The sequence below is a fragment of the Lemur catta genome, chromosome 7 (genome assembly GCF_020740605.2).
Source record: "Lemur catta isolate mLemCat1 chromosome 7, mLemCat1.pri, whole genome shotgun sequence".
Classification (NCBI taxonomy): Eukaryota; Metazoa; Chordata; class Mammalia; order Primates; family Lemuridae; genus Lemur; species Lemur catta.
In genome coordinates this window covers 15700720-15725178 of record NC_059134.1, presented here as the reverse complement: position 1 = coordinate 15725178, position 24459 = coordinate 15700720, and the positions used below count along the sequence as shown (strand labels likewise).

At 37.1% G+C, this 24459-nt stretch overlaps 1 protein-coding gene across 1 annotated transcript; it reads left to right on the top strand.

Annotated features, from left to right (window-relative positions):
• Window positions 1–17190: 17190 nt before the first annotated feature.
• On the top strand, window positions 17191–18507 carry LOC123641177 (olfactory receptor 8B12-like). Its single transcript, XM_045555701.1, has 2 exons — window positions 17191–17229; window positions 17550–18507. Exon 2 carries the CDS (start codon window positions 17566–17568, stop codon window positions 18499–18501), a length of 936 nt encoding a protein of 311 aa, XP_045411657.1. The 5' UTR covers window positions 17191–17229; window positions 17550–17565; the 3' UTR covers window positions 18502–18507.
• The last annotated feature ends 5952 nt before the right edge of the window (window positions 18508–24459 follow it).

Below are 24459 nucleotides of genomic sequence, written 5' to 3'. Positions count from 1 at the left end.
TCTTCCTAACATGGAGGCCTGAAAACTGAGTGTTTTGGGAACTGCTTCCTCCTCTAATTGGGTTCTGGGGTGAGGGTGACTGAAGCAATGGAGGCAGAGATCATGATGTCTCTAGGTCTCTTCCCACTTCTCATTCCTGATTCAAGATACAGTCCCTGGCCGGGCACGGTGGCTCATGCCTGTAATCCTAGCACTCTGGGAGGCCGAGGCAGGTGGATTGCTTGAGGTCAGGAGTTCGAGACCAGCCTGAGCAAGAGCGAGACCCCGTCTCTACTAAAAATAGAAAGAAATTATCTGGCCAACTAAAAATCTATATAGAAAAAATTAGCTGGGCATAGTGGCGCATGCCTGTAGTCCCAGCTACTCAGGAGGCTGAGGCAGTAGGATCGCTTAAGCCCAGGAGTGTGAGGTTGCTGTGAGCTAGGCTGACGCCACGGCACTCATTCTAGCCTGGGCAACAAAGCGAGACTCTGTCTCAAAAAAAACAAAAAAACAAAAAAACAAGATACAGTCCCTAAGCAACCTGGGCAGCTACTGAACCTGTCTGAAATACTGTTTCCCTGTCTTTGCTGTGAGTACTGGTTTCTCAGTGCACACCTTATGTAGCCCAGCCTGGATTGCTGGCCTCCCAGAGGAGCTGACTGCATCAGAGCATTTTTCAAACCCGGGAGTGTACTCACTTTAGAAGGGCACAGATAAGTGCAGAGAGAGACAGGCAGAGACAGGCATTCATGCATTGCTCATCGTCCCTGAGTTAATGCTAGTCATTCTCCTGTTACAGTGACAGAAATTCTCATTTCAGAGTCATGGAATTGTTTTGATCTATAAAGAGGTTCTTCTTTCCTACCTGCAGAGATGACTCCCCAGAGGGAATGTCTCAACAGGGACTACTTTATTTTTGTTTGTTTTACAAATGGACAAGAACTCCAGCCTATACTCCTCCCCTTATTTTTAGAGCCTGGTCACTTTAACTTGGCTGAATTCTCTCCTCAACATCCTGGTGAGCTTGTCTTCAGCTTGTTCTTCTCAGACCTCCACCTCTGTCATTTCAATTAAAATGATAATGAACTCTATGTCAGGGAGGAACATCAGTAATTTAAAGTGCAAGATTCTCCTCTTTTCTTCTGCAGCTTTGTTATTAGTGATCACTCTGTTCTAATACCTGTGGCCTAGGGTCACTATGGGATCTGTGTCCCCCAAGTCTGTTCTCTGCTGTGCTAGTTTTTATTGGGGTAGGTATTGATGGCGTCACGGACCACCCAGAGGCAATGGTCAGTCTGTCTTTCTGTGACCACTGCATCATTAAGCACTGTGTGGGGGGCACACCTCTTTTCATCAAACTGTCCTTTCTCAGCACCTGTTTCACAAGCTGGTGAATTTTGTAGTCATAAGCATGATACTGACCATCTTCATCTCTGACACATTCTCCTTTTCACCATCCTTCCTTTTCTCTCTCCTGAGGCAAACCCAAAAACTTTCTTTTTCTTTAGATCAGGTAAATGCATGTACCTCAGTTCACTTCCTGGGACCAGGGGCTACACCAGTGGTCTCAAATTTAAGTATGTGTCTGAATCACTTGAAGGGCTTACTAAAAGGCAGATTCTGGGTTCCATTCACAGAGTTTCTGATTTAGTAGGTCTGGGGTAGGACTCAAGAATTTTTATTCCTAAGGAGTTCCTAGGTGATGCTTCTGCTGTTGCCCTGGGAACCAACCTCTGAGAACCACTGGGATACACTATTGTCTTCTGCAGCCAACTGGCGGCCATGCTATACTCGCTACTCAACAGCTAGTTTCCCGAGATGAGAACTCTTGAGATTTTTCCTGTGAGTTGAAGAAGTTCTGATATGTAAAATGTATTTTGTTTTTGAATTCTTTCATGATAATGTTCCGAATTCTAAATATTTTCTTTCTAAAAAGTGATGCTTTAAAATTTTTCCTCAAATGGTTTTTTCAGCACTTTTCCTCTGGGTGCAATGTTCCTCCACATTCTTCATTGGTTTCCTTCCCCTCAGTTGTGGATTGAGTTTACCAGAGGAGCCTAAGATGAAGATTCATGTTAAAGTGATTTCTCTGAAGGCATTCTAGGCAAATCCAGCAGAGGAATGCAGAAGTGAGTGTGAGGAACTCTGAGAAAGTGTGCAATGCCAGGCAAATTCTGATACTGGGCACCTTTGGCTCAAGTCTGCATGGAGTCTTTGAAGACATTGAGTGACATGCCTCAGAATTGTCCTGGGCAGGGGCCAGACTTACAAAGTAGTTATGCCCTGACACATGTCAGTCATGGATTCACGAATGCTCCAGGGGACATAAGTTTCCAGGCTCCTGGGGCTCTCCTGAGCAGGGGACACAGGCTCTGGCACCCTGCGTGGAACTCTCTGGCAAATAAAAGTTGGTGTCAGCTGTTGGGAGTTTGTGAAAGCTTACTTGAAGCTCGTGTGCACCAAATGTGAAGAGGTTCTAAGGGCACGTGGGTGGAGAACTGACAGGCATCTGGTACACCTCCCACCTGGCAGAGGTGAGGTGTTTCTATGTTACTGATGTGCCGTTGAGAAGAGAAACATTGCATCTGAATTGGTCATTTGTCTTTTGTCTCCTGAGCTTCTCTTCTTCTGGATATATTTTCTGCTCTTGATACATGATCACAAACAAAATTCATAACAGAGCACATCTATGTTTATCCTGATGCTCTACCTGTTGAATAAAATTTTGATTTTGCCAATTATAAATCAGTGATTCCCCTTAGGAATCGAAGAGGTCTGCTTTGCTGTTAGTACATCCTGGCTTCCTCTGCCTTTGCTCTTCCTGGACATTTAGAGCTGAAACCACGGACTCTGTCCCACTTACCCTGGTCCTATTCCATTTCTGACAAAAAGTGGCAGTTTGCAACAGACACTACCCTCCCAGAGGACTTGGACATCTTATTGCTGTTCCTAGCCCTCCTGTCCCATGAGCCCAAGATATTTGTGTGGCTTACATTTTATCATTTTACTCTTCCTATCGATTTGGGCCTCGTTTGTGGGGTGTGTTTCCATCTATGTTGATTACCCTCTGTTTGCCCATCCAAATGCTTTCTCGACACTTACTCATCCTGCTCTCTCCCCCAGGAATCTGGCAGATATGGACTGCATTAGCAGACTGTCTTGCCCTCTGTCTTAGCAAGCAACACAGGGAAAGAGAGAGCATGATATTTATTCCTCTGGCCTCTCCCCGTGGGAGTGCTGTGGGCTGCATCCTTCCTCCAGGAGTCACAGCCATGCCCAGGGCCCCTCCCGCACAGCTCTCCTTACCACTCCAGCCTACAGGGAGCAATGGTGCCTCCTTTACTAGTCCTGGATGCTACACAATGTCTTGTGATTTCCATACAGCCTACACATACTTTGAAAATAGTTCGTATTCTCTCTGGCTAACCATATTGTATGGATTTGTTCTTCTCTGGACAGCTCATGCACCAGAGGGCCTACCCAGTGGGCGGTAGGATCAGTTTTCTAGAACCTCTTTTGGCTATCTCTGTGTTCCTCTTTCCTCACACAAATAATGGCAGAGTGGAGTGCCCTGTCCTCTGAATTCAAGAATGTTATTGCAAGTAGGAAATGCTGGTGAATTGTTCCAGAACAATATCTACACTTTTTCTTCTTGAAGTTACTTATGGTATAGGAAAGCAGGCTTCTAAAACAGCTTACATTTTGTTTATTTACTGAGAGATTGCATAGAATGACCTGGGTCCCCAGCAGCAGGGAAGGTCATCACCCAGTATAGGGAAACATCTGGGCTGAAGAGGAAGTAGTCTTTGAGAGGTTGCTCTCTTCACATTTTTTATAATAGTTACATCTTTGAGACAATTTGAAAAAATAAATATTTCAGCAGTAAAACTGTTCTGAGCTATATTTATGGAACTTTGGAAGCAACAATTTGACTTGCAACTATGTGCTTTCATGAGCTAAGTAATTACACGGTTTTTCACAAGAAGAAACCTGGTTTGGGCAAACGATTCCTCATCTTTTGAAATGGGCCAATTCTCTCTGGTCCAAAGCAGATGATTCCTTTTAAATGTGCACCTACCTTCCATGCCCCAGCAGGTAAAGAATGGGAGGAAACTTTCCTCTTTATCCATATCTCTGCTCTTCTCCTTCTTAAGGGAGAGCAGTGACTCCTCCCTGGTGAAGCTGGGAGACTGAACTGCAGATGAATGGCCCAGTGTCCATGCAGTTCTCCTTTCAGGGCTGGCCTGTCCTCTGGGCAAGCATTTGTATCCTCTTTCATGTATCCCATCCCCCTTGGTAGGGAAGGCTGGATGTTGTCCCTATCTCCTTGTGCCTGGGTTCATTAGACTTATGTGGGGAAAGCAATGAGGGAATTAGAAAGCCCCATTGTGCCTGAAGATCTAAGCTGTGTCCTCCAGTTAACTTTATGAGTATTAGAGCTGATATTTTGATTTCCTTCTGTGAGGATCCTGTGTCTTATTTCTCTTTGTCCTCTACTGAGAGTCCAAAGAGAGGGTGAGTGATTATCATTCTTAACAACTCCAACCACCTCCTTCTTGCCCTTCCACACACTCAGTGATTCAGCCCATATATCGCTTGCCTTCACCCAAATATGCAGGGCTTTCCTGAGTCTCAGTTTTTTTATTTGTTCATTTTGCTTTTTTTTGAGTTCCTGTGCCTGTAATGCCCTCTTTCACCCTCTGCTGTTAACCTATTTATTTTTTGTGAGTCACAGCAGTATGTTCCTAGTATGTTATAAATTTGATAATATATTTTCTTAGAAATGACATAATAGTAACATATCCTGGGATGTAGTTTCTGAGTGAAAATTTAAAGTAAAATAAATTAACGATATGACCAATAATATATTAAAAAAGCAAAACTGTACCATATACTAAAACATATAATTATTTTACATAAAAATTAATCTCTAATTTTGTAAAATGAGCAATGAGCTACTTCTTGAATTGATTATCTAAGGAAACTCAGTAGGCAATAGGTGCAATTACATGGCCCATGAAAAATACACCTCTATCATGATATTGACCACTTAAAACATACATGTGTATTGTACATTAAATAAGCATTTAACTAACAATAATGTAGTTAGCTTTAATAGACATTCAAATTAATTTGGATATGCATTGATGATTTTCATTATTTTATAAATCTACCCAGAAAATTTTGAAGTGATTTACATGTTCAATCATACCTGCATGTATGTAAGCCATGTTTATATTTATTCTATTACCATTAGAACAGCATAACCTGGCTTATTCTTATAAGAAATAATTATTATCATAAGATAAAATGAAGAAATAAATTGGTGTATATTAATATAATGAAATAATACACAGAAAAAAATCCCCAAAGTACTACTACCCATATTTTACAACATGGAAGAAAGTTAAGGACGTTATGCTAAATGAAATAAGCTAGTAACAAAATGACAGATATTGCATGATTCCACTTATCTCAGGTTCCTAAAGTAGTCAAACTCCAGAAAGTAGAACAACCATTGCTGGGGCATGGAGAGAGATAGAAAAGGGGAATTGTCATTTAATGAGTAGAGAGTTTCAGTTTTGCAAGATGAAAACTGTTAACATTACTGTATTGTACACTGTATGCTGCCTACAAGAGACATACTTTATAAAGACACAGAAAGGTTGAAATAAATGAATGAAAAAAGATATGCAATGCAAACAATAAACATAGAATGTTGGAAACATAGAATGTTGGAATGGCTATATTAGTATCAGATGAAATAGATTTTTAAAAGATATATTACTAAGGAAGAATGTATCATAATGATGAGTGGGTGATTATTTTTGTGTTTATTAAACATAAACAATTTTATACACAGTCTGAATAGCACTACCAACCACCTTGACATCACTGATATTTGGAGAACCATACACCCAATAAGGGCAGATTATAGTTTTTTTTTCAAGTGCATATGGTACATTTACCATAATAGTCCATATTCTATGGTATAAAACAAATTTTAATAAATTTAGAAAGCTAAAATCATACAGAGCATGTTTTTTGATTACAGTGGTATTAAATTAGAAACCAGTAACAATGGAATAAACAGATAACTCCCCAAATGTTGTTAAGTAAACAATATATTTCTAAATAATTATTGGGCAAAAGAATATCTCACCAGAGAGACTGGAAACTATTTAGAATTGAATGATCATAAAAAATACACATAAAAATTTGGGAGGTAGCTAATGCCGTGCTTAAATGAAATTTTGCAGCTTAAATGCTGATTTTATAATAGAAAAGAAGATATTAAATAATCTAAGTTTCTATCTTGGATTATTCAAAAAAGGAGTAGAAATGAAACCCAAACTAAGCAGAAAGAAGAAAATAATAAAGATAAGAGCATAAATCAATAAAATAGAAACCAGAAAACCAGTAGAGAAAAATTAATTTAACCAAAAGCTGTACTTTGAAGAGGTCAACATAAATTGATAAACATTTAGCCAGTCTAATCAAGAAAAATAATAGAGAAGACACAAATTACCAACATAAGGAATGAAAGAGGGGACATCATTGAAGATCATACAGACATTACACAATCATAAGGGGAGTATCATAAACAACATTGTATCATTAAATTAGACAGCACACATGGGAGGGACAAATTTCTTGAAAGACACGAATTACCAAGACTGACCCATGAAGAATTAGAAATATAAGTAACTCTGTAACTATTAAAGAAATTGAATTTTCATTTAAAATATTTCCACAAAGAAACTTGAGGCCAACTTGGTTTCACAAGTTAATTGTCACACACTTAAAGGAGAAATACTTCCAACTCTACACACAGTCTTAGAAAATAGAGGAAAGGGACTACTTCCCAACCCCCCTAGGAGGCTTTTATCATCGTGAATCCAAAATCTGATGAAGATATTACAAGAAAACACAGATTAATATTCCTTGTGAAAAAAAGATTAAAAAATCCTTAATAACATAAAATAAAACATTAGCAAATTGAATCCAACAATATATAAAAAGATAGTATATCCTGATAAAGTAGAGTTTCTCCTGGGAATGCATGTTTGATTTAATATCTGAATAGCAAAAATATAATTCACCATATTAATAGAAAAAAGGAGAACAAACTATATAACATCTTCAAAGGATAGAGAAAATGCATTTGTAAAATTTCAATGCTTTTTTATGATACAAAAATCTCAAAAAGGAAACATCCTCATTATATTCAAGGCATCTGAAAAATGTACAGCTGACATCATATTCAATATTGAAAGGCTTGCTGTTTTCTAGCTAAGATCAGGAATAAGACAAGCATATCTGCTCCTCATTTGTATTTAACATTATGCTAAAGTTATAGCTGGTATAATAGTGCAAGAAACAGAAATAAACCTAGTAGAAAGCAACAAATAATCTTTATTTATATATCACATCATGTATGTAAAAATATTAAAGAATATACAAAAAAGTAATAGGGAAAAGTTTAAGGATTTAAGGTAATATGTAAAAATCAGTTGTATTTCTATATATTAGGAATGAGTAATTAGAAAATGAAATTAAAAACCGACTCCAATTATAATAATATTAAAAACACTAAGTAATAAATTTAACAAAAGATGTTCAAGATGTCTATAAAAAAACATTGCCAAGGGAAATTAAAGAAGAATGAATGGAGAGTTCATGGACTCAAAAATCAATATTGTTATGATGGTAACCCTCCCCAAATTAATCAAATTACAATCTTAACAGGCTTTTGTTTTCAAAAAGAAAACTGACAAGCTTATTTAAAAATTTATATGAAAAGGCCTAGTATAGGTGAAAAAATTTTGAAGAGGAAGAACAAAGTTGGGGGAATGATACAACTTGATTTCAAGACTTACTAAAAAACTACAATAATTAAGGATAGATATATAGATCAATGGAAGAGGACCGAGTCCAAAAGTTAATCCATATTTTCATGGTCAATTGATGTTGACAATGATACAAAGGTAGTTCAGTGTGAGAAAAAGATACTGTTTTTAACAAATAGTGCTGTAATAGCTTAATCTATATATGGACAAAAATAAAACTTTAGCCTGTATCTCACACCATTTGCCAAAATAAACTTAAGATTTGATCATTATTCTAAATGTAAGAGCCAAAGCTCTAAATTTCTAGTATAAACCTCTAGAAATTCTTTGTAATGTGATGTTAGGCAAAGATTTCCTAAACATAAATTATAAGGGAAAAAATGATAAGTGGATTTCATCAGGGTAGCCTTACCTTGCTTCTTAAGTGAAAAGATTGGATTTCCCTTCTGGGGAAGCTGACCAACCCAAGAGGAAAGAACTAGCTCTGAAAGACAGGAGTTTCCTAATAGGACAGCCCACATCATGCACTGAAGAGTGGATTCCTCTTGTGGACTAGTCTAGTCAAAGCACACTCAGTGTACTACCAGTTTAGGACACTTTTAATTTCAAGAAAAGACCCAAGGATCACTAGGCAGTGAAAAAAGATTATAATATGGAATAGGATTTATATGAAAGAGAAAATGTTGTGAGGCAGCAGGTTCACCACATGGCTCTGTTTCTGTTGTGGGCCCCTCTAACTAACAAACATGTTGGAAAAAAAAACAACTTGTTTCCAGGTTTTTGACTGAAAAATTCTGGAAATGACAATAATTTCAGCTGAACTTTCTCATATGTATTTTTTGCCCCTTGTTTTTTCGTCTCCAAAGTACATGTTTCAGATGGGTTTTTCAACTGTTGGCTGCAATTCAAAAGTAAGCAATGGCAGCAGCAACTCACTCGAGCAGAACTTGGGAAAATGCCAGAGGTGTTAGCAACAGGGGGAAGCCCATAGCTATAAACTAGACCTTCTACTCCACGGGCCACTCCAGGCTCAGGTCCTTGAGTGGGGCATGTATGGTGAGGCAGCAGGGCACTTAAGAGCATGTGCTCTGCAATTGCATGTGCAAGTGGAATGATATTGCTGAGTCTGGTCACGCAGAGCCATCAGGATGGAAGCCAAGGAGAGGCAGAGTGAGGACATGACAGCTTCAGGCAGCTGGCTTTGAGCAGAGGGTGTCTGTAGTTCAGTCTTAGGATCTGTGCTAAGAGCAGAAGATGATTCTCTAAATAACTTACCAGGCTATGGGCCAGGATACTGGTAATTATAGGTAAGCTTGACCTTGATTGTGGATGGAACTTCAGCTGGTGCTAGTGCCAGGCTGATCTTAAGAAGGTGGAGCCCTGTGGCTTTACACCACCCTCTAATTAATGAGGTGTGGTGGGGAGAGGGAGACCTATGAGGGCAGGCCACCCATTTAATTGGTGTTGAATTTAGTTTGAGTTTACTTAAATGTATTGAAGGTTTTCATTTTGTTGTTTGGGGTTGGATTGAAGATTCAAGTCTTGACTAGAATTGCTACCTCAGCATAATAGTCTTTTATGGCTGTGACAGATTTAGCTCTCATTCCTGATTCATTCCCCCAAACCTCTATGCATTTACTGTTAAATTTTGCTCCCTGACACATATCTTTTTCTAAAATGTTTCAATCACATTATTATAATTCCCTTTGAGGTCCCCAAAGTCCTCTAGAAAAGGTGGAAAATGCATGAAATAGTAAAGTAATAGAAAGATGAGCTTTGAAATTTGGAGGTAAAAGACTTTCATAGGAGGGATTGATATGCTAATTTATTACTATGTGACTTTGGGCAAGTCATATGTGCCCTGACTTTATTATCTGTAAAATGGGAATATGAAAACATCTTTGGAGCTTTGTGACTTTAACTACTTGACTTTAGCCTAGTGCTCAGGCTAGAGATAAGGACCTCTTTGTAAGTTATCAAAAAGATGCTCTGCCTCCCATGCTTAGCTATTAACTGTTAATGGCTAGTGGCTAATGGTCTTTCATTATCTGTCTGCCAGGCAACTTAGCACTAACCAGTCAATTCTTTTGTCTCTGAAGGTATTATTTTCAAAGGTTTTAATCAATGCACCTACAACAGTGTTCCTCCCTTCAAGGACATATTCCTAGGTCACAGCCAATGAAATCTTTAGCAATTGAGCAGTCATTGTGTGACAGGCACTATCCATGCAAACTCTGTCAATCAGGATTGTGATCTCCTCACCCACCAGAAAACGAGTAGAATCAGTCTCTAGTCACTATCTTACTGCATTTTTAGTTGGACTACAGTTGTTACCACATGTTACAAGAGGTCCAGGTCCTCTGAGAAGCAGTTGCCATGACACGATTAGATATGTAACACCTGTCAGGGAAATAGGGAGGGAGCTAAAAGAAGCTGGGAGAGCCATCAGAGTGGCAAGGCTGATGGCAAGGCTGACAGAGAATTCTTGAGCCAAATGCCATGGGGGAGAGGTCTTACATTTGGCAGGAATAGGCCTGCTTTAATATCTCTGTTCCTTTCCGTCATTGGTTAGGTGTAACCTGTGGAAAGCATGGCTTTAATGCAAATGTGGTAATAATTGATTTCAAAGTGCAATAGCAGGGGTGATCAGTCATTCACACTTCCTAAAGTAGTATATCTGAGAAATGCATTTTCATGATCACCATAAGGAACTTAAATATAAATCACTAATGCTTATTTCATCTAAAAAATTCCTTAATATATAATTTGTTGTTTGAAGCAAAATTAGAACCACGTATTATGGGGTTTATAACATGAGTGAAATAAAATATGTAACAAGGATGGCACAAAGGATAGAAAAGGAAATGGAAGTGTACTCTTTTAAGGTTCTTTATATCATGCATAGAATGTTAAAATATTATTTCAAGTTAAATTTTGATAAAATAAAGTTGCATATTGTCAATGCTATTAGCAACCATCAATAAAATGAGATATAGTTAATCAGTCAACAGAGGAGGTGAAAGAGAATACTAAAAAGTATTCAAATAATCCAAAAGACAGCAGGAAAAAAGGAGAAAAAAGTAACAAAGACCAGACCATATGGGATGAGTAGAAAACAAATAGCAAGAGTGTAGGCTTAACTCAATAATTACATTGAATATAAATAGTCTAAACATGCCAATTAAGAGACAAAAAAAGTTACACTGGATAAAAAAAAAGTCAAAACCTAACTATATGCAGTTTAAATAAATCACGCTTTAAATATAAAGACAGTTTTTTTTTTTTTTTAAAGGATGGGAAAAAATCCACCATACAAGAACTAAATCATAAGAAATCTGGAATAATTATATTAATTTCTGACACAGTAAACTTCAGCACTTAGAATATTAACAAAGACCATTAGGGATATTTTAAACACATAACAATTCTAAATGTTTACCCAACTAATAACAGAACTTCAAATACATAAAGCAAATATTGACAGAATTGAAAAAAGATATAGAAAAATTCACAACCCAAGTTGTGAGATTTCAACACTCCTCTTTTAGTAATTGATAGAACAAGTAGACCAAAAATTATTATGGACATAGAAGACTTATATAACATTATCAACTTACATGAACAAAATGACATTTATAGAACATCTTAACAACAATAGAATACAGATTTTTTTCAAGTGCACATGGAAAATTCACCAAGATAGACCATATGCTGGGACATTAAACAAGTTTCAATAAATTTAGAAGTACTGAAAACATACAGAATATGTTCTCTGACTACTGTGGAATTAAATTAGAAACTAAGAACAGATCTTTGCAAAATCTCCAAATATTTGGAAATTTAACTGCACACTTCTAAATAATCCAATTGTTGAGAAAGAAACCATGGCAGCAATTGGAAAATATTTTTTAACTGAATAAAAATGAAAAAAAAAATGCTCAACATTGTATGATTTAGCTAAAGCAGTTTTTGGAGAGAAATTTATAATTTTAAATGCTCAGAGAAGAAAAGTTTAAAATCAATAACCAATGATTCTTAACCTAAAAGCCTAGAAATAGAAGAGCAAACTGAACCAAAGAAGGAAAGAAATCACAAAGATGAAGTGTAAATGAAATAGAACATCAACAATTAATAGAGAAAATTCAATGAAAACAGAATTGGAACCTTTTAAGACATAATAAAATAAATAAAATTTTAGCTAGGCTGATCAGGAAAAAGATCTAAAACAAAAAATAATAATATCAAAGATGAAAGAGGGTCAATCACTGCAGATGCTACAGACATTAAAAAATAATAAAGGAATATTATGAACAACTTTATGCCAATAAAGTCAACAACTTGGTGGGACTGGAAAATTCTTTGGAAGGTACAAATTAGTAAAATTTACAAAAGAGGAAATAGAAACTCTGAACAGTTCTTAATCTATTAAAGAAATGGAATTTGTTCTTAAAATGCTTCACAAAGGAAATTCCAAGCTAAGAAGGCTTCAACGTTGAATTCTTCAAAACATTTAAGATCAAAATGTGGGTAAACAGTAATATTGAAAAAAATTGGAGTGCAAGAGTACAATTTATTTAAAGTCATTTCAGTTCTTTTTTTCCCTTGAATGCACAGTTATACTCACTGTTGAAATTTTTTTTTTGCCTTCATATTTACTAAATGAATATTTACTAAAGTCAAATTTTATACCCTTATGTACATCTACAAGTGTGGCATTACTAGCCCTGGTTTTCAGATAGGGACACCATGTCTCAATGATGTTAAGTAACTTTCTCAAATTCTCATGGCTAATGAATTATATAGAGTTGGAATTTGATTCCAGGTCTGTTTGTACCCAAATCTTGCTCTCAGCTATTACAATTGGGGTTGTTTGTTTTTTTTGTTTTTTTTTTTTACATTTCTGTTGGTCAATTTTCTTCTCCCATTTTCTAATTGTGGTTATTTTGGGACAGATTTAGTTCTTAACCCTTGACTATTCTGTCTTTAAATAATTCTGCTTATATCAATTCATCCTTCTTCTGTGATCACCTATATTTAGCCAATTCTCCAGTTTGTATTTTGACTCCTTTTCTTCCTAGCTCTAATCTTTCATTGGCAGTTTTTATTAACTTATCATTTCCTTTTGAAAGTTTTTGACAGCATTTCATCATCTAGACTAAAAGCCAGCTGCTTATCTTCCCCACTCCTTATTTGTTCATTTCTGCCATTCTACTCACAGTTCCCTGGGCTCAAAATTTTAGTAAGATTTGATTTGACCCTCTTCTTCAAAACATAGAGATATTAAATCCTTTTCTTTCATGAAGTTATCTCTTGATACTGTTCTTACTTTACTATTTCTACTGTTTGTGAAACCTTCTTCTTCTTCTCCTTTTTTTTTTTTTTTTTTTTTGAGACAGAGTTTCACTCTGTCGCCCTGGGTAGAGTGCAGTAGCATCATTATAGCTCACTGCAACCTCAGACTCCTGGGCTCAACCTATCCTCTTGCCTCAGCCTCCCAAGTAGGTGGGACTACAGGTGAGCACCACCACGCCCAGCTGATTTTTCTATGTTTTGTAGAGATGGGGTCTCGCTCTTGTTCAGGCTGGTCTTGAACTTCTGAGCTCAAGAAATCCTCCTGGCTTGGCCCCCCAGAGTGCTAGAATCACAGGCGTGAGCCACCATGCCCAGCCATTGTGAAATCTTAATTGATCTTCCTGCCTTCAGTCTCTCTCTGTTTTAGCTGACCCTGTAAACCACTGAAGTCTAAAACACCCCTTTCATCCAAGGACATTGATTTGAAGAATAACATTAATACTTTTTATGCCTTCTGTGTTGTATGTTCTATGTACTAGAAACTGCATCATGTGTGATTATTACCCCCATTTTAAGGTAAGTAATTTGAAGCTCAAGAAAGGTTAAGCAAAATTTCCAAGACCACACCGCTAATAAGTGGCAGAGCCAGTAATTGTAGAGGTTGGTTTGATCCCAGAGTCGATGCTCTGAATACATACAGAGAACATATAGCTTACCATTTAATTGGGATATATTTCATAGTGAAAGGGGTTGCTACTAATAATTTTTCTGGGATAGATGTAAAATGAGACCATTCCAAACAAACCAGGACTTCTAGTACCACATTAATACTACTCCCTACTTTTTCTCCAATAAAAATAGGAAGGTTTGGGCAGATGTCTGTTTTTGAGACAAAGAAGATATGTTAATCTTTGTACTTGTTGAGTTCAGGGTGACAACAGAGCATCCTACTGTAACATTTTAGTAGAGATGTCATATACACAGGGCAGATAATTAACAGAAAGATAAAATAAATTCAGGAACTAACAATGTAGAGAATGCTTTTAAAGTCATGAGATGAGATGGCCAAACAGGTAAGAAAGAAGAGGCACAGATGATTGAGAACTGGGCACTGACAATTTTGAAATGAAATATGAGTAAAGAGGATAAAGAGATAGAATAGGAGATTTCTCTGTTAGACTGTAAACCCCTTTAGGAAATCAACCCTTTCTTTTGAATCCCTTTACTTAGCATTTTAATATGCCAAATACACATATTAAAAACCAATTAACATTAAGTATAATGTAAACCATATGACTTCTGGTAGATGAATTTAATTTTATCCCCATCCTTACAGCCTAATCAAAGTCATTTAAAATGAAAACATTTCAGTTGCCATCTTTTCTCTCTGACAGACTCTCTGACTTTTTGTTGAAATTGGGGCTTATCCTTGGGTTTATCTTGTGTAGAGTGAAAGGTACTGCCTTCCCCACCACTTGTGAGCAGTTTGATGGTCTGCCAGACATTTGAGGGTTAATGTATGTGCCATATGTACAAACACACTGTATTGTACATGCATTTACCACACAAGTATGTTATAATCTATGTCTCACATATGTTTTAATGTTAGCAATAAATAGAATAAGGAAGCTGTTACACACAGATTCAAGTTTTGGAAAAAGGACAATTTTGCATCAAAGTAACTTAATCAAGAATATTTATTTCTATGCTTCTCTCTGCTTATATTGGAGCAAGTCAACAGTGAAAATGATTTAGAGAAGCCCTGGTTCATTTGAAATAAAACCCTGATGCACTGGAAATGAGGTTCCCATGGAAACCATCTCTGAAGTGCTAAAACCTCAGAAGAACTTTCTCTGGTGTTGCATCATGCATGCAAGAATCCTCTAAAGCTCCTAGAGAAAAGTGAACATTTAATGAACCCCTGAGGTCCTCTTTGCCCTTGGGACTCAAGAATAGCTTGCCTTGTAGGGTTTATGTTAAGTTTTTGATGATGAACTGTTTTTTTCTACTTCCTAAGTGAGTGTACTGGGATTTAGAATAGGACTTGGGATCCATTAGCGTTTCTCTTGGACGTGGACAGTTGTGAGTGTAAATTGACCACTGAGACGTCATCATTGCTGAGACTTAGCTGACGGTGAGCAAGCCCTCACCAAGGTATGTGCACGTCCTCATGAACATACACTATGCAGTGGTTTTAGTTGGACTTGCCTGGAAGAAGATGGACTTCTGCCTTGTGTTATGATTTTGAAAATTCTCCAAGAGTACTCCAGCCCTGAACTTTGACCAAAACACATATAACCAATCTGCTAAATGAAGCTTGAATTTCCCCAAATAGAGATTTATTTCTTGGCTATAAAATCTGTTATCCTTAATATATAAAAGGTGAGGAGTGTAGAATGCAGGTTGCTACACAAAGCTTTATGAGTCATCATCTCAGTCTCAGTCAATAACCTACATTATGTAATTTGTGATTGTCTAAATTCTCAGCAAGGTCTCTTGCCCCTCTATCCTGTTACTATGGTCAGAATTTTCTCCGTTAGAGCCAGTAATTTGGTTTAAGATATTGCATTTAAAGCGCGGGATGAAAATGTGGTGCCTTGGAAGGGTGCTGCATTAAGCCATGAATGTCCAGTGTTTTAGTGGAGTAATTGATCTTATCAAGCAACTGCTTTTAAAGTCTCTTCTGAGCATTGCTTAAACGTCACATTACTCTATTTAAAATTGAAATCTGTACCTCTGCCTTTTCTACCCCTCCCTTGCTTTCCTTTTCTTCCCCTCCCTTGCTTTCCTTTTCTTCATAGTACTTTTCATGTTACATATTTTCCTTCTTTCATGCATTTTCTGCCTTCTTCCACTTGAATGAAAACTCCACGTGAGTGGGAATTTGTTTTCTGTTTTCTTCCCCCCGCTGAATAATAACCAGGACTTAAAAGAGTTTGTCAGGCATAGTAGATGCTCAATATATATTTGCTGAAGGAATGTCATTTCTGTTCTCATCTTTCTTCAATTCCCCATTATCTGACATAGTGACTGTAGGGTCTGTTCCCTGGCCTTCAGATCTGATAAAAGTTGATATTAGTAATCTGACAAGTATTTGTTTTAAATCACTAACCTTAAACTGTATGAACAGGTAATGGAGGAAAATCAGAGAAGGTTTCTTTATTTTTGAGTCTGGAGAAGTTCAAATCGTTCTTGGTGTATATTGGATGTGAGTGAAATAATGAATCTCCTCCTCTGAAGTCCAGTTCCCCCTAATTTGACCTTTCCTAGCTCTAACACTTTTTATCATCCTTTACAATTACTTGTTTTCATCAATATCAAGAGTCTCATGAGATCCTTGTAAGTAAAAATGCTGCTTCAGAAAACTCATTATCACTTACAGGGAGGTAGTGTAGCCAATGATTAAGACCATGGATTTTGAAGCTGGACAGACCAAGGTTTTACTCAAGATTCTGGAATCTAGTAGCTGTGTGTGCTCCTCACTTTTAACGTGGAGATTAACAGGGATAATTTATAGGGGTTGTTGTAGGTAATACATGAGTCATTCGCACATTGCTGTTGGATCCTTGCTATCCCTATGAGGGTGCTGGGTCAGATATAGTGTTTAGTACACAGTAAGTGCTCAATACAAGGTAGAAAAATATTTTTTTCCACAGTGCTTTGCTCTTAATCATGCTTAAAAAGATGTAACCTGAATGAAATAATAGGTCATTAAAAGCCACAGGAAGCATTATCAAGGGCGTAAACAAACATTTCTTCTTCCTTAGGGAAGATGGTGTCTGGGCAGTGGCCCTGAGAGAGCCTCTATAACTAGCTCACTGAGGTCTCTAATCCAGAATGAAACTCTTTCGTCTCCTGTTACCTATGGTTTTAGGAAAGGATGCTGTCTCATCCCTAGGACAGCGGCCTCCCAGCGAAGCCACAACCAGAGATCATATTTTTCAGCTCAGCAAGAGAACCAAGATTAAACTAGACATTTTGATTTTCATGGTGTAGAAGCAGAAGCAGAGGGATCTGAGCTCCAAGCTATCACCTCTTCAGCAGGGCCCTGAAAGAGATGGATGAGAAGCGGGAGAGAAAGCACTGTGGCTCCAAGCTGAAGGGGGTGAGTTCCTGCCTGCCTCACTGGCTGCAGAGTGGCTAAAAGCTCAAACCAGGGGAGCCAGCCCGCCTGAGTCCATCTGCTGCTGCAAGTTGGTAGCTTTGGAACTTGGTGCAAGTTGCTTAGCCCAGTGTGCTCATCTATAGAATGGGGTAGTTGTAATGCCCCATGGCATTTAGAATAATTCTTATCCCATAGTTAGTGCTCAGTAATGTTTTTTTTTCTTTCTTTTCCTTCCCACCCCCTTAACTTCCATTAACTTTCATGGTGTATAGCCTCTCTCTCTCTTTCTCTTTCAGTGACTCTCTCTTTTTCCCTTGCAGACCCTCCTGGACGAGAATGGCTGCTGAGAACTCCTCTTCTGTGACAGAGTTTATCCTCTCAGGCTTAACCGACCAGCCCGAACTCCAAGTCCCCCTCTTCTTCCTGTTTCTAGGTTTCTATGTGGTCACCGTGGTGGGGAACCTGGGCTTGATAACCCTGATTGGGCTGAACTCTCACCTCCATATTCCCATGTACTTCTTCCTCTTCAACTTGTCCTTCATAGATTTTAGTTATTCCACTACTCTCACCCCTAAAATGCTGATGAGTTTTGTTTTAAAGAAGAACATCATTTCCTATGCAGGGTGCATGACTCAATTTTTTTTCTTCTGTTTTTTTGTCTTTTCTGAATCCTATATTCTATCAGCAATGGCGTATGACCGCTGTGTCGCCATCTGTAAACCACTGGTGTACACGGTCACCATGTCCCCCCAGGTGTGTTTGCTCCTTCTGTCAGGTGTTTATGGCATGGGGGTTTTTGGGGCTGTGGCCCATATGGGAAACATAATGTTTATGACTTTTTGTGCAGACAACCTTGTCAATCACTATATGTGTGACATCATTCCCCTCCTTGAGCTCTCCTGCAACAGCTCTTACATAAATTTGCTGGTGGTCTTTATTGTTGTGACCATTGGCATTGGGGTGCCCATTGTTACCATTTTCATCTCATATGGTTTCATTCTTTCCAGCATTCTCCACATTAGCTCCATGGAAGGCAGATCCAAAGCCTTCAGTACCTGCAGTTCCCATATAATTGTGGTTTCTCTTTTCTTTGGGTCAGGAGCCTTTATGTACCTCAAACCACCTTCTGTTTTACCCCTTGATCAGGGAAAAGTGTCCTCAATTTTCTACACTGCCGTGGTGCCCATGTTCAACCCCTTAATCTATAGTCTGAGAAATAAGGATGTCAAAGTTGCCCTGAAGAAAACTTTGAGCAGAAAAATCTTATCTTGAAAATGATTGCTAAAGGGGATCAGAGTGCTAATCAGAGTGTTTCTTTTACTAGTTTTTCAGTGAGGGAGACAAATGCCAGTACTTTCTCCCCTATACTTAGAGAAAATTTTTAACTCTTGTTCTGAAGCACATTTATTCTCTCCACTGCTTACCCACCCCATCTATTCTAAGCATTATTTTATGAAAGTAGTTTCTATAATTATAGAAGGTTTAATCTTGTATGGGCCTACAAAATCACTTAATCCAGCCTCCTCATACAACACACACTTGAGACTCACAAATATTCAGTAGGCTGCCGGTGGTGGACACATATGTACTTGGTGCTGGAGCCAAAAGTGGAATCCAGTTTTTTGAATTTTAATCCACTCTGCTCTGCTTTCCTTTAGCCTTACTTCCTTGTTCCATTTTTTTCCTTGGCATATTTCATTTTAAAGTTTATTTATTAATTTTTGTACTTAAATAAATCTAATTCTACATACAGTGATGTCACCCAACTTTTCAAGGGTTAATTTTTAGAATATAATTTTTGCAAGAGTGTTGGAGGTGAAAAATTTCATTGATTTGATATTGATAAAAAGAAAAGAGAAGTATATTACAAATTTTGGGGTGTGTGAGTGGGAAGGAACTATGTTAGGTTCCTCATAGAATCAAGTGTGGTACCCATTGAGATGGTGTGCAAAGCTTCTAAGAGAAAGATATACAGATTCAAGGGAGTTAAAGATGCTGAATACAAGCTTCATTTTTTATTTACAGACTAAAGGAGATAAAATTGAGAGCCTTATTTCACAGGTCTGAATTAGTACTTTAGTACTAATAGGTAACTTTGGATGTCAGCGAGCCATTAGAGCCATAACAACAACTAGTTATTAGGGGTGGCATTGACATTATATCTTAAGGCATCGCATGTATCTGTGATCTTCTAATAGTAGGGCATAAGGGAAATGGATGGTGGTCTCAGGCGAGGTCAGATATTCATAGTATTGGGTAAATGGAGGTACAGCTTTATAGACAGAATCAGAAGAACAATTTTTTGGTCTGAACACATTACTAGCGATAACAGTTCTTTCAGAAGCAATGACACATGAACTAGTTGGAAGATACTTTAACTTCTGAACTTTTCTTAGGAAAGTTCTCTTCTATTAGAAAAAGGAAACTTTGGATAAATGTTTAGTTTTTTTCTTTCACAATATTTCTGTTCAATCAGAATGTAATAAAAGCAATGACAATATGGGGAGGCTTGTGCTTTCTATAATACAGAAGAGGGAAAGATCACTGAATTCAGGACACTTGCGGATTGAGGGTACAGTGGGGGTGGCGGAGAAGCAGTACAATATAAACACCCACCCTTTTGAACTGAAGTGTAAGTTTATATAGCAAAGTCCACACATATTAAACATTGAATGAATTTTTTTCACATCCATAAGGCTACGGTTACATACTAACTACCACCTAGACCAAGATGTAGAAGATTTTCATCATTTTAGAGTATTCCTGCCTACTTTTTCCCAATAAATACTACTCCCCATTCTCTTCCTGGAAATATTCACTATTCTTATTTTTATCTTCACAGATTTATTTTGCTCAGTCTAGAGCTTCATGTAAGTGTTAAATAGTGTATTTACTTTTTAATATCTGGCTTCTTCACTCAATATAGAGTGTCATGTGAGCTTCATCCATAACATTGTTCTTGATTATTGCTGTTTAGTATTCCATTGTGTGAATATAAAGCAATTTACTTATCAGTTATCCTCTTAATGGATATTTGGCTTATTTTCAGGTTCTGTTTATTACTAATAAAGTTGCTATAAACATTCTTGAACATGTGTTTTATTTGAAATATACACATTTCTCTTGGATATGTACCTAGACATGGATTTACTGCATCAGAGGTTAGGCATATGTTTAGGCTTCTAAATATTACCAAATTGCCTTCTAAAATATTTAAATTGATTTGCGCTCCTGTTAACAATTTACAGAAAAGAATGCTCATCATCCTTATGAACACATTATTTTCAATATTTTTGATTTTAACTACTCCATTCAGTATGTTGTACAATATTGCTTTAGTCTTTTGTTTTTTACATTTTCTAATAAATAATGATGTTGGACACTTCTTAAATGTTCATTAGCTATTTGGATATCACCATTTGTGAAGTGCCTATTAAAGTCTTTTGTCCATTTAAAAATAGTGCTGTTAGACTGTCTCCTATTGATTTGAATTTTAAAAAATATAGTCTGGATATTAGTCCTTTTTCAGACATAGACATTACAGTTATCTTTGCTCAGTCTGTGGCTTGCCCGTTCACATGATTGCTGTCAGTGATGTCCTGGTAACAGATGTTTTAATTTTAATGAAATTCAATTTATCAAATTCTTCTTTTACTGTTAGTGCTTTGTCCTGTTTAAACTCTTCCTACTATGTAATCACAATGTTATTTTTATGTTTTCTTTTGAAAATCTTATGGTTTTTCCTTTAATATTTAGATTATTGATCAATTTCAAATCAGTTATGTATGGTATAAGGTGAGGCTTATTTTTTTATGAAGATCTTAAATTGGCTCAGTATCATTTTTTGAAAAGAACCTCTCTCCTGTCTAAATTGTATTGGCTATATTTGTGTGGGCCTGCTTGAAGATCAAGTGACAATATTATTGTGAGACTAGTTGGAGAAAAGTTGGCTTGGAGCCAAAGTGCTATTTTCTACCAGTATAGTAGTGAATAACAGTAATAAAAACAGACATTCTTGTCTTGTTTTGAAGTGGAATTACATTTATTCCTAAGAATTTGATACCTTTTATTCTATTTTAAATGGATTTTTAAAATTTAATTTTTACTTATTTATTACTAGTATGTAGAAATACAGTCGATTTTTGTATGTTGACTTTGTATCAGCAACTTTGCTAATTTCACTTATTCTAATTATTACTAAAATTGACAAAAGATGAAATAGGAATTCTTATTTATTTGTATTTCTGTGTACACAGTCATGTCATCTGCAAATAAAGGCAGGGTTGATTCTTCCTGAGTGATCTTTATACCTTTTATTTCTTTTATTTTCTTTATTGTAATAAGACCTCCAGTACAATGATGAATAGAGATGAGAATAATGGGTATCCTTGTCTCGTTTCTGACCTTTGCATGAGAGCATTGAGACTTTCACTGTTGAATATGGTATTTGATGAAGCTTTTTTTTTTTCTTTTGTAGATGGCAATACTTAGACTCAGGCAGGTTGTGATTAACAACTTTCATTTAAAAAGTAATATTTTTTTCCTTGAGAATACATGTGCATGGTAAAAAATTAAACACTACAAAAAAAGTACGTAGTAAAACAAGTCTTCCTTTCACTTCAATTCTCTCATGTTTATGTTCTTCCTCCTAGATGCAACTATTCCCAGAAATAATATAGGCATACACAAGCATGTTTCTATAGCTATTTCTATTTATTTACATCTATCTATTATTTATCTATTTATATATCTAGAGACCTTCTGTTGTTTTAAAGTTCTGTAAAAGGGCACTTAGGGATAACACTTCCAAAAGAAATGGTTTAAAGAGGAGGGAGCACAGGACATTACTGGGCAAGAAGAAGAAGAATCGAAGGTAGAAGAGGCATGGGAGAAGGTTGAACAGGAAGGAAGAGGAGAGTGGAGAACAGAGGAGGCAAGAAGCCAGCCATGGTCATTTTGGCTCTGGCAACATTTTGGTTCCTCCTGATTTTCTGTCTCCACCCCCTGGTTTGACTACCTGTATCTCTGTTTGGCTGTTGCTGTGTTGGGGTAAGAGACTTTGAGTGCTTAACGTGCCAGAGTAGTGAACATTTTCAATTCAACAAACACTTATACATTTATATATTAAATTATTTATCTATTTAAAAAGATAGGACTTGGTTTCAGCTCTAAGAGATAAAGGGCCTAGAAGTTATCACTCTTATCCTCACAACAAGTAAAAAGCTAAACAAACAGAAAATCAACTACTCTTCTTAGATCCATTACAAAATTGAGGTCACAGGACAAGCTGACTCCTTGAAAAGAGAAAGCAGTGAGAACAGATTCACAGCCTACCTGGAGCGCAAGCTGCTGGCTAATACATACAAACACACATTACACTTAAGTGGTAATTGATGAATCGCTGGAGGCTGAGTGTGGAGTAGCGTGAAAGGTAAAAACTCCCAGGGTCCTAGTCTTAGGGAGAACCCTAAGGGAGTTTTTTGGGAGTTTTACCTTTGGGAGCCCGGCCAGGTTCTCATAGTGAAGATCAGGGAAAATTTCCCCAGCTTTGGACAGAGGGAAGGGAAATGGCGCCATTTGAAGTACTCTCAGGGCTTTCTGTTCTCTGCTTGACCTCCCAGAAAACTACTGTATCACAATATAAACAATGTTGGGGGAGGGAAATACACAACTCCAGACCCTTCCTGTTCCCTCAGACTTCCTGTCTCACCTATGGGGTATAAAGATCACTTATGAAGGTCATAGCCCCAGGGAATAGGCACATTGAAAGACTGAGACCTAATCATCGCAACATAGAATGTTTCGCCTCCCTATACCTTACCATCACATCAGTAACGGGGTTAGAGCTGAAAGAGCTGCAAGGCCCAGACTCTACTTAATAGAGTTTCTATGGGAACCCCAAGATAACAGGGGAGACAAAAAGGACACTAGAGGCAACTGAAGCCTTAAATACCTACAGCTACAGTAAATACAGCATAACTCCTGGCCAGCTAAACATAAAACCTCACATTAAACCACACACTAAAACCTTACACTAAAGTTTTATTTGCCTCAGTTCCTATTGCCCAATGCATCCTGTCTAGTTTTCAACAAAAAATAGCAAAGTATGCTGAATGGCAAGATAAAGTCTGAAGAGAGAAAACAAGCATTCATACTCAGATATAGCAAGGATGTTGGAATTGTCAGACTGGGGATTTAAAATGGCAGTGATTAGTATGCTGAGAGCTCTAATGAAGACAGTGGACAACAGGCAAGAACAGATGGACAATGTAAGCAGAGTGATAAAAACTCTAAGAAAGAATCAAAAGGAAATGCTGGGGAAAAAACAAACCACTGTAACAAAAATAAAAAATGCCTTTGGCGGACTTATCAGTAGACTGGGCATGGTAGAGGAAAGAATCAGTGGTCTTAAAGATACACTAAACAGAGATTTCCCAAACCCAGATGGCAAGAGAAAACAACCGAAAAAGTAGAACAGAACACACAAGAATTGTGAGGCAGTTATAAAAGGTGTGACATATGCATAATGAAAATACCAGAAGAGAAGAGAGAGAGAAAGGAACAGAAGAAATATTTGAAATAACAATAGTTGAGAATTTTTCAAAATTAATAAAACACCAAACCATAGATCCAAGAACCTCAGCAAACACTGAGCAGGATAATTACCAAAAGTCTACACCTAGCCATATCATATTTAAATGGCAGAAAACCAGACAATAAGAAAAATTTGAAAGAAGCCAGAGGAAAAATACTCATCTTACATACGAGATCTTATCTATAAAGGAACAAGGATAAGAATTATATCAATTTCTATTCAGAAACCATTGCAAGCAAGAAGAGAGTGGAGTGACATATTTAAAGTCTTGAAGAAACCCCACGAACCTAGACTTTGTATCCAGCAAAATTATCCTTCATAAGTAATGTAGAGTTAAAGACGTTATCAGAAAAAAAAAGCTCGAGAGAATCTGTTGCAAATAGATCTGTTTTGCAAGAAATATTAATACTACAGGAGTTCTTTAAAGAGAAGGAAATGATACAAATCAGAAACTAAGAGCTACATGAAAAGGTAAGGCATTAGAGGAGGAATATGAAGGTAAAATATTCCTATGAAGGTCAAATAGGCCTTTTTTAAAAATTTTTAATTCATATAATAGAGAAATGATTGCTAAAATGATAATAGCACCAACATAGTGGGTAACCAGAGCTTATGAATAGATGCAATGAATGACA

What these genes read in the sequence shown, in the direction of transcription:
- LOC123641177 (XM_045555701.1), top strand. Translation starts at nt 17,566, where the DNA reads ATGGCTGCTGAGAACTCCTCTTCTGTGACAGAGTTTATCCTCTCAGGC.